Source organism: Etheostoma cragini, chromosome 14, assembly GCF_013103735.1.
Source record: "Etheostoma cragini isolate CJK2018 chromosome 14, CSU_Ecrag_1.0, whole genome shotgun sequence".
Taxonomy (NCBI): Eukaryota; Metazoa; Chordata; class Actinopteri; order Perciformes; family Percidae; genus Etheostoma; species Etheostoma cragini.
The window spans coordinates 4,166,690-4,178,043 of NC_048420.1; the positions used below are offsets into that span (position 1 = coordinate 4,166,690).

The 11,354-nt window shown below is 39.2% G+C and overlaps 1 protein-coding gene and 1 long non-coding RNA gene across 8 annotated transcripts in view; one reads left to right on the forward strand and one right to left on the reverse strand.

The window, feature by feature from the left end:
• si:dkey-222b8.1 (uncharacterized protein LOC560317 homolog) overlaps window positions 1–11,354 on the reverse strand; it is a 34,886-nt gene that overhangs the window by 20,906 nt on the left and 2,626 nt on the right. For 3 of the 7 annotated variants that reach the window (XM_034891425.1, XM_034891423.1, XM_034891424.1), the window contains exon 2: window positions 2,862–2,937. The exons of the other annotated variants lie outside the window; for them this stretch is intronic. In XM_034891425.1, coding sequence (XP_034747316.1) covers window positions 2,862–2,937 — 76 coding nt within the window. The remainder of the gene's footprint in view (window positions 1–2,861; window positions 2,938–11,354) is intronic. 7 annotated transcript variants of the gene reach the window in all.
• LOC117956409 overlaps window positions 1–11,354 on the forward strand; it is a 27,247-nt gene that overhangs the window by 7,947 nt on the left and 7,946 nt on the right. The window contains exon 2 of the long non-coding RNA XR_004659255.1: window positions 8,815–8,817. This is a non-coding gene — a long non-coding RNA (uncharacterized LOC117956409). The remainder of the gene's footprint in view (window positions 1–8,814; window positions 8,818–11,354) is intronic.

An 11,354-nucleotide genomic window follows, 5' to 3' on the forward strand; every position in this document is an offset into this window, starting at 1 on the left:
GCACAAACGGAGCACTAACCATTCAGACTATTTGCTGAATTTTTTGACGTGGGTGGGGTGTCAGCTTCACGCAGCTCAGATATACCTGTAGAAACTTAAACCCAGCCCACTACAGCTGTAGGTTTAGTAACCCCATGAAAGCAGCAAACACACAAACGGGATCAACATAGATAGATTCTACGAACCTAAAAAAGCCCAGCGTGTTTCTAACAGTTGCATGACCAGAAGTTAAAAACCCCGGGTAAATATTGGAGATATATTTGAAAGATGGAGACAGCTTAGAGCCCAAATGGATGCCAAGTTGGCTAAATTCCGAAGTATTAGCTTCAGGTTAATTTATCACGGCTACTAGGTTTGGCCATTTTATGTAATTTCAACATTTGTTTAGACTCACATTGAATAATATAGCTACCCTAGTACCCTGGTTGGTTTGTTGCAAATACAAATTGAGAGACAGCCAGTAAAGGGATTCTGACTGGTCCTGGCTAATGCTAACCCTGCTAATGTTACTGGAAGACCTTGCAAGCAGTTTAAGGCTGTTTACAACGTGTAGAAGAGAGGACCATGAGTTAGCAGTGTGTTTAGCGATTGTTGTCGTAATTCTAAGCCAATAAAGTGTGTTCAGTTGGGTGAAGAGAACAGCAAAGTAGGGTTATTTTAGCCATTCCTACGGTAATCCTAAACCTAGGATATGTGTCTATCCGTCAGGTGGAAAGGACGGCAAGATTGTTGTGTTTTTTGCGGTTACTATTGTAATTCTAAGCCGAAAACGTATGTCAGTCAGTTGTCTACAGAGCTCCACGTGAGCACAGGCTTTTATGACTGTCAACATAGCCAGCATCTAACGTTAGCTCCTCCGCTGTGCTGTGGAGTAATGTCTGGCTATATGAGACAAGCCTATAGCAACATTGTTGTGGATGCTCCTTCAGTGTACTTTGGAGGAGGGTCTGGCAAAGAGACCATGGATGCTACGGTCTTAGCCTGGCAATCTCCGTGTCATTTGAGTCTGGGATAGATTCTAAACAGCCTTCTCTAAATGTAAATCTAAGTTGCTTGTGATGGAAAATAGATATCGAGAAGATTTCCACTAAGTGCATTTGTGGATCAGGACTAGCGGGTGTCCCAGGCATTTGCAAGGAAGGAATGTCCCTAGTCTGAATCCAGTTATCTTCTGCGTGGCTCAGAGGAGATGGATGTATTTACAATAGTCTCCCCATTTATAAAACATTCAAGAGACAGAAAAGATGCACAAATGTTTAACATAACTTTTTCCAATTAATCTTGGTTTAGTTAAATTGGCTTTATATTGGACCTTGGCTATTAGACATATTCAAAAAATCTATTGTAGAGTTGACCATCCAATATAAAACCAACTTTAGCATGGTTTACCAACTTGTCCTTGCTCGCTCCACAGAAAGCTACAGACAAAGCTACTTTTTGACCTGATTTATCATGATATTTTGATTGAACGGGTTGCAAAAATATACATAGTTAGGAAAGTGAAGACTGAGTTTGTAATAGAGCCCGGCTGACAAATAATGTTTAAGGCCGATACGAATATTTGGTTATTTAAAAATCTATAATTGGCCAATAGATTTTATTTTTATTTTTTTAAACAGTGACAAGTTGCCCTGATGGTTAATCCAGCCCAGCCTCTGCCTCCGACACCTCGCTGGCCGCTGTAGGAGATGCAGTTAAAAAAAAAAAAAAAGAGACGCTGTATTCCTCCGACACGCTGTATTAACATTACTGTTTAAAACACTTTCAGGTTCGGGGGGCATACCGTATCAAAACCAACATTAAAAACGTATTAATCTTCCCTAAGCATTTATTTTTGTTGCTAAACTGTGTGTAAAATGAGCAGTGAAGTTAAATCATCTGTTTCAGGTAACACACCTAGGGTACCGCCTATTTGCTGGATTGTTCCGAGGTAACCGTCGGTAGCTAGCGTTAGCAGATAAGCCTGTTGACAGCAATGGTATTCTTGATATTTATGCACAATGACAAATAAAGCAAACTTTCCAAAAAGGAACTACACGCTGTTTTCAGGTAGCATTACTGTTGACGTTCAAACAGACCTGTGTGTGTTTTGAGAAATATCATTATAGGCCTATTGCAAGGCTATATTTATTTCATTTTATTTGTTATTTACATTATTTTGTTGCAATTACCTGTTTTCCCTGTTTTCATACATAAGCCTAAAGAAGTTTAGTTTGCTAAATATGTCACATTTTTGTTGTTGGATATTGGATGGGAAAAGAAGTAAATGGTTCTTCCATATATAACATTGCACTTTAGACAAGTGTGAATTTCCCAGACCAGGAGTAATTTATATAGTTCTATTTTATAGTGATTGATTATCTATTCAAAAACTTTGCTATGTTCCAAGCTAATTTTAAAATTTTCTATTAAAGAAAAGATTGAAAATAAATATTTGCGTGTGCTGTGAATTGGTTAGAAAAAATCAAATCAGAATCGTCTAAAATCGGTATCGGCTGGTCAAACTCAATGAAAAATCGGAAATTGGAATCAGCCTAAAAATTGTAATCGGTAGATCTTTATTGAATATACATAAACACAGACTATATGTTAAGAAAGAAACACGGCCGCTTTAACAAACAATGAGAATAGGCGTGGCAACGTACAATAACAAACTACTGCCCCAAACTATCCAAATTACTTCCTCCTGACTTGACCTAGCCACACCTCCTTAGCCTGGCTTGGCCACCATGATACGCAGATAGCTAGGATGCACTGACTACACTAGGTCTTGCTTTATCAGTTGTCCTGGACTTATGAATTATGCTTTTTAAAAATAGCCCCCAGGTATTGATGTCATACATTTTCGCTCCCTTGCTTACCTGGTATTAAGTTGGTCAGCCAATGAATGACCAGAAAGTTCACTGGCATCATGATGTCCAAGCTCTGAATCAGTCCCTGTTAGTAGAGCGGGGAGACCAGGAATTAGTGGATGAAGTTAGGTGTAAAAACAGTCATTAGAGATTATCAGTGGTAGAAGAAGTATTAGGTCCTTTACTAAAGTCAAAGTTGTAATATCATAGCAATAATAATAATAATAATAATCATAATAATAATATGTGGTAACACTTTATTGTCATGAACACATGACACAGTCATGACACATGAACCCTAACCCTAACCATACTTTGTCATGATAAAACCGAACAACACTTACCGAAAAAAGCGTTATGTTGTTAAACATAAACATTTATAATCTGTTTATAATGTTTTATGACACACTCGTGACCATGTCAGACTGTAATATGTCTCTATTTTGTATTTGTCACATTGAAAAAAAAAGCAGACTTTTAGTCCTTGGTACAGGTCTAGCACCAAAAACACTGACTATTACAATTCCTCATATTGCAAAGTGATAAATATCTTTGGTTATACACAGTACCAGTCCAAATTCTGACACACTTCATAAGTAGATGGGAAAGTGTGTCAAACTTTTGCCTGATACTATATATACACTGTTAATTGTTGTGGTTTGGGGTTTTGATTTGGGTGTTTCTTGGCCTTTCTTGTGTTTGTTAGGTTTCTCCCCGGTTTTGTGTTGTTGGTCCTGTGTTGTGTTCCCCGGTAAGTGTTGTTTGCTCCATTTCCTGTTTTGTGTTGATAGTCTGGTTTCCTGTTCTGTCTCGTCTTGCCCAGCTTTACTTTTGCCTGTCTGATTGTCCTGCCCCGCCCTAATGTGATTCACCTGATGTCTCACCTGTTCCCCGTTACCTCGTCACTTCTTGTATTTAACCCATGTGTTCCCTTTTGTCCTCTGTCAGATCTTTCTAGTGCGTTTGCAAGGTTGCCGGTGCCCTGTGAATTTGTCTGTTTTCTGACGTTTCCTGTCTGCGTGCCTCTTGCAAATCTCTCCTGATTTCCCCCGTGAGTTTTTTCCCTGTCCCGGCCATCCTGTTTTGCATCGCCTCCCACTCGGACCTGTTTGTGGACCTTTTCTTTTAGCTTTTTTGTATTTTGATTGTTCTTGGACATTGCCCGCTCTTCTGCTCCCTGTGTTGTTTCCTTTGGACTTTTTTTACTCAATAAATCTGTGTTCACCTGCTCCCAACTTTTTTGTTGTACTTAACATTATGTGTAACATTGATGGGTCGTCCCTTTAAATTTGCATTATCATCTCAATGTACTTAAATATACTTAATATACTCTGCTCTAATCTTTGCTGTTGCAAACTGCAATTTCCCCACTGGGACAAATAAAGGTTTTCTTTTTTTATCTTATCTTAAATCATCAAAAGTAATTGTACTTGCTATGACCATTAACCAGTCATTAACTGCATGGTTATGCACATCACAGGGCTTTAAAAAAAAACTAGACGGCAGATTAAGCCAGCATTTTTCCAGTTATTTAGCCTTGACTAGGTTTCATGAAAGCAATGGCACCTAAGTTACCATGGATATTTATTCTGTGCAGCTAGCCTCCTCCAGGCTAGGCTAACAGCCAGGCTTGGTTAATTCTTGCGCTTTTCTGTTCAGGTATACATATTGCTGTTGGTTAAGTACTGTTATTATTTTAACATTGTGACCATTATTTTTACAATTATTCATAACAGTTGTTGCTACTATTATTTTGCGTTTATAAAGCCGTTCATATTCGAAGTTTAATGAATATGTTATGGCAGTTTTTAAGATGATTAGAAATGGCTGATGAACTCAGTGATAAGAGCAATATGTTAATACATGTCTTTCAGCAGCTGTTTATTTTATTACAAATAATTTGTTTCACTTCATCATACTTCCATAAGAGGCTGCTGCTCACTCTGTGTAAATTATGCAAGTCTTCTTCATTTCTGCATCCGCAAATATGTGATCCACTTTGTGGTCTGTTAAAGCAATACTAGATCGTTCCCCCTACAGGTTGGAAGCGGAACTGTCCCATTATGTCTCATTGGAACTACAGATCCGCTACCCGATCTGGCAAACTTGTGTAGTGCTGTTATAGCCGGTAGAGAGTAGCAAAGCGAATGCAGAAGTGCGGTTACACCGTTACAAGTTGATGAACCACTGAAACCATTTTGGAAACATTATTTTAAGGTACAAAAAGGTATCTAGTGTTGCTTTAAAGAAAGCTGTGAACGCGCTTCAATCCAAAATATTTAATCCTGGCTTTGTCTAGTTGAACCTCCTCAGCCAGACTTCACCATTGTGAAATACAAAGCAAGGAGGCACTGATTTGACCGGGTCAAGTCTTGCTTTATCACTTATCCTAGATTTATAAATTCTGCCTTTGTGAAAAAAAACTCCTGATTTAATCACCCTGCAGACTCATCCATGACCAGTTTGTTTATATGTGTGAGGGCGATTTTTACTGCAGTTTTACTGCAGTTTTACTGACTTCTGAGAAATTCAAAACGCTTCACATTGTACAATGGCCTATAATCCCATGGACTGAGGACAAGAGCAAATCATTTCATTTTGATGAAACTGTAAGGACAAAGATGAGGCGCTAAATCAAATGGAAGAGGAGACACTAAGAATAAAGGATGCACAATATGTATTGGCAAACACACAGAATTCAGCAGATAATAGATGAAAAAAGAGACACATGAATCGGAGTATGCAAAACTTGCAAGGTCAAAATAATGAGATGAGGATGCCGTGTCAAATCCTTCAACACCACCAATTTCATCACTTATATGAAAAACTGCCATCCAGAAGTTCATAAAACAATATCAAGAGCAAGCTAGCGGCCTAAATGCAAAGAGCAGTAGCTGCAGCCCACACGTTATCAAGCATATATACTGTATATATATATATATATATATATATGTATATGTATATGTAGACACCACATTGGCCACTCCTGTTCATTCAAACAATATGTCAACTGATTGAAAATTAAGACATTACAGAAGTCTCTTGTTAGCATCTTATATGCTACTTGTTGCAAAGTGACACATGCTCAACTCACATCCTCACTTGTCGTAAAGGGCGCGATTCAAATCTGCACTCAACTCACATCAGGGATGTTTTTTGTACCAAGCTGTAAACATGTTTTTTCTGCTGTAAAGTTGGAATTTTAAGTGGCCACTCAGAGAAACTTTTCCCATCTTACTGCTGAATTACTAATTACTCAAATCAAAAAATAATTAACCTGACACAAGCTGTCGCGTTACTCATACAGTAATAAGCGGGAGTCAACTGTTGTGCGGGGAGGACCAAGAACAGAGCCATACCACCAAATACAAATAGCAGATGAATAAATCTATTTTGACAAAGTGGTCCTGAATGAAATGAAGCATAGTGTAAATTCTTGCAGGCCACATAGTCAACTCGGCTATTATCTCAGCTCATAGCTGACAGTTCCTAGGCCAGCACACCAGCTGATGACTCAGCTGATTCCTTCTTTTGACTGGAGTTCCAAATAGTGCGCTCTATTTAAACTGCTTTTTCCAGCCTACCTTGCTGCATACCTCTGTGCTAGCGCTTGCAACCCACTTCCACCCCAGCTCCTCCTTTTAAATTTATGTTGTCTGACTTAATCAATGTCGTGTCTCTGTTCTGTACCCTTTGGGGATCCTTCACTGCTGCTCTCCCAGCTTAAGGCTTTCGATGTATGCACATACATGGAAATCATGAATCAGGCGGCTGTGGCTCAGTGGCAGAGCAGATGCCTGCCTATCGGAAGGTTGGTGGTTCGATCCCCGCCCCTGCAGTCATTGTCGAAGGGTCCTTGGGCAAGACACTGAACCCTGAGTTTCGTGCTGCGCATCGGAGTGTGAATGTTTATCTGATGAGCAGGTGGCACCTTGTACGGCAGCCCCGGCCACAATGTGTGAATGGTGAATATTTCCTGTAGATGTAAAAGCGCTTTGAGCAGTTGTTAAGACTGGAAAAGCGCTATATAAATACAGCACATTTACATAGAGAGGCAAGGAGGCCTTGTGCTTTCCACGTATGCATGTGGAAGTCCGAATACAAATTGCGGCTAAAGGAATCGCAAAATATTTTGACAAAGTGGTCTTGACTGAAATAACACATTTTTTATGGAGCCCTGTAACTTGTTGAGAGAAAACAATGTGGCAAATAATGATTTATGGGATTATGTTTTTTTAAGTACGGACAAAAAATGATAGAAACTTTTTTTATGCAGATCATATTGTCATTGGTCAATATTGGTTATCAGCCATAACTGCAATAATATTATTGGTTGTCAGTATCTGAAATTTTTTTCGTATCGTAACATATCAAAATGGAAATTGGTAACATAACAAAACATATCAAAAACAGAAAAAGGGAACTATTTCAGCTCATCACATGTGAATTTTTACTAGTTCTCTTAGTCTTCCATGATAATTAAAGGGTAATTTCAGTATTTTTCAACTGGTCCATTTGTGTCAAAGTGACAAAAGTGACCAAAAACAAGCTGCAACGTAATCCTATAGGGCAAATGTACATCGTCAATTTCCATCAGTAATCCAATCTGGCCGCTCCACAGTGATACTAACTGTCACCTCAGGAATCTACGCCAGGATCCTATTGCAGCACGCAACAAGCTGTCTCAGATGCACGTGCCTAACTCCACCTGCAGGTGGATCACAGACGTCCAGTCTGACAGGAAGCAGCACTTGAAGTTGGGGAAACGTGCCTCAGACTCAAAGACCATCAGCACTGGTTCTCCTCAAGGCTGCATCCTTTCCCGTCTGCTCTTCTCCCCGTATACCAACAGCTGCACTTCCAGTCCATCAGGTTCCTAAAGTTTGCCGACAACACTACCTTCATTGGACTCATCTTTGGTGGGGATGAGTCCGCCTACAGGTGGGAGAGTGACCATCTGGTGACCTGTTGCCGTTAGAACAACTTGGACCTAAACAATCTAAGGACAGTGAAGATAGTTGTGGATTTTTGGAAGGACACAGCCCCACTGGGCCTCAACACTGTGAAGTCTTCCTGGGCTCCATCATCTCCCAGGACCTCAAGTGGGAGGTAAACACCAGCTTCCTCACCAAAATAGCCTAACAGAGAAAGTACTTCCTGCAGCAGCTGAAGAAGTACAACCTGCCAAAGACAATAATGGTGGACTTCTATACCGTCATCACTGAGTCCATTCTCACCTGCTCCATTACCATCTGGTACGCTGCTGCCACCGCCAAGGACAAGGCAGACTGCAGCTTATCATCAGCTCTGCTGAGGAGGTAATTGGCTGCAATCTACCATCTCTCCAGGACCTGTATGCCTCCAGAACCCTGGCAGGAAAGATTGTGGCCGACCCTTCGGCCCGGAGATTCATTTTTTAACCCTTATAGTGTCTTCAGATCAGCATGAATCGGGGCGGCTGTGGCTCAGTGGTAGAGCAGTTGCCTGCCAATCGGAAGGTTGGTGGTTTGATCCCCGCCCCTGCAGTGCAACCATCCATGCACATTGCACACATAATTTGGGTGAAATGAATGTAAGATGATGCTCGCTGCAACATCTGCACTATATTGGCAAGCATGGGAGCTGAAAAGGCAAAGATGAAAAATAATTCAAATATCTACTTGTTCATACCTGTTTTTTTTATTATTTCTTAAATATTTTTTATCTACCTACAACATTTAAGAAATAGTTAAAACAGGTGAGGTAAAACAAGTAAGTTCTACCCCACCTGTTTTTAAAATTTTAAAAGGTCTTCAAAGAAATTCAAAGTTTTTTTTCAATTAAAAAAAAACGGGTTCAGTAAATTTTACTTTTTTAAATTTAGACTTGTAACATTTGTTATCATCATTTTTTTTTTTTGTGATGTAAAATGAGGCAGTAAAAGCCGTATTGGCTCAAAATATCTGCTCAGGAAAATTGGCAGCCCGTGTCGGTCATCGGCAATATCTGTTCTCGGATTGAATAAAACTCCTCAGCTGACCGTCTCTGCGTTCTGTGATAGTCACAGCGCCCCCCCCCCCCTTCACACACACGCTCTGCTCACTCTCAGATCACTACAAACAGCGCTCTCTCTCTCTCTCTCCCGCTCTCTCTCAGTCAATCAGGTCCGCGGGTCTGTTTTGTTAACGTTTAGGGTTTCTTCAGCTTCAGGTTTGTTTTTAACTTCGGTTTGTAGTACGCTTCTGGGAAACGTGGGGATTCAGACATGCCGCTGGATTTAAATGCAACCCGCATTAAGTCTCTGCCGTTGGAGATTTTTTTTTTTTTTTACCATCAGCTGGCTTCATTAAAGTTAATGCAGAGCTGAGAAACAGCATCTGCCTATTTGATCCGTAAAAAACAGTCCCCCCCCACCCCTTGCCCCCTCTCTCTCTTTCTCACTCTCTCTGTGTCTCTCTCTTACTCACACACACACACACTCACACATACCTGGTGTGGAAACAAAAAAATTAAAAAAGAACCAAAAACAAAAAAAAGTTATTTTGAGTATGAAAACTCTTGTTCATTACAATTTGCTTCAAAATTGCAACCGCATGTGTTGTTATGTGTATTCCTAGTTGCAAAACTTGTTCTGTATATAGTTTGTTTGTTACCATGACAACACTATTGATGTGAAGCTTGATGGTGTCATGTAAATAGTTTTCTAATCAGCAATAAATATAACAATTTCTGATCAACCCATATCAATTGTATGCTTAAAATAACATACCAGTTAAAGCCCCGCCCATTTCAAGACAACCCGACCCACTTCCGGGTTAAAGTCTGTCTACTTCCGGGTTAGGCCCCGCCCATTCCGAGTTCAGATACAGATAATTCATGTGGTAAACAGATACAGATACAAATAATGCTGTACTCGCTCATCCCTATCGTCTATCCATAATTTTGGCACAATGTTTCTGACCGTAGTAGTGGTCATAGTGACTAAAAGGAATACATTTCCTATTTGGTTGGTGTTAAATTAAAAAGAAATAGTTGATTGCTTGAATGATGATGTCAAAACTCATGTGAGAACATGCTATTTTTAGGCACTTTACATGTATGGAACTTTTTAAAACTCCTCTTAGAAAACTCAACAGATCCTTCTCAAATTGGATAAGTAGCATGTCAAGACTTTCAGGATGCCAAATTTGCAAAGCCTTTGTAATAACATTAAACGTGTTGCCGTTGCGAGCTGGGCAATTTTCATGTTTCACCGTGACACAGGAAGCTGTTGTAACTTGACTTTATATAGTCCAATCTGCCCCACTTTTTATATGCTGAACAAGAGTACTGGCCGCAAGACATGCCCATATTCAGTCAGAGCGGCATCTACTGACAACAGGAAATCAGCCAAAATTGACAAAGATCATCCGATTTACATGAAATGCACATGTTGTGGTCTACACATAGAATCAAATTACACAATATACAACTTGAAGTATAATTAGTTTTTGTTCTCAAGCTCCACATAATGAACAGATTACATTTTACTTTGTTTCCACTGTCACACACTCCACCTAGAAACCATATCTATCTCTTGAGCGCAGGGTCAGATGGTTAGGAAATCCACAGCTGTACTAACGCGAAGGTAGCCACCGACATGAGGGGAGGGGCTAGGGCCATTCATTAGTGCTTGCTGTTTTAATATTTTTTTTCTAAAGAGTTTTCTGCCTATATTCTACAGAAGAATCTTTTTTAAGTTTGGCTTTTTCTTTCTTTGTTTTTCACAGTAAAAACGCTGGCAACACCTATTTAAATTTACAGGCCATACCCTAGGATAGGAGTGGAGACAAAATGATAATATATAAAATATTGAGAGCTAAGGTACCTATTAAGCCCATGCCAAAATTATGACATATTTTGACAAATTAAACAACACAAAAAACATTAGAAATTTTTATAACTTAGTGCAGCAGGAGAAAAACACCGCGAAATTGGAAGATGTCCGGCAATGACATCAACTCTGAGTGGCAGAAACCAACCAGAAACTGTTTATAGACTAACTACTAAATAATAACAACTGACAAGGTATTAACTCTATATCTAAATAATGTTCACAGATGTTTTACAAAGTATTTATTAACTATTATAGTCATCTGTTGCAACTTTACAATAACCATCCAGACACTGTTTATAGACCTTTACAAACCAACTAGTAACCCTTAACAACGTGTTAGGCACATCTGGTCCATCTACCAATGTAATGTTCATAGATGTTTTAAAAATGGTTTCTTAAAGGTTTACAAACATTTTTGTAATCATTACCAGCTGCCTAATATAGTTTATGAGGAATATAATGTGTAACAATAAACTGTTAATTAACAACACTACTAATATGTTATTAATTATAATGTAATTGTTTGTTAACAGTAAAATGACAACAGCTTAATTTAATAGTTAGTTTTTTATAGATACAGTGGGTACGGAAAGTATTCAGACCCCTTTAAATTTTTCACTCTTTGTTTCATTGCAGCCATTTTCCAA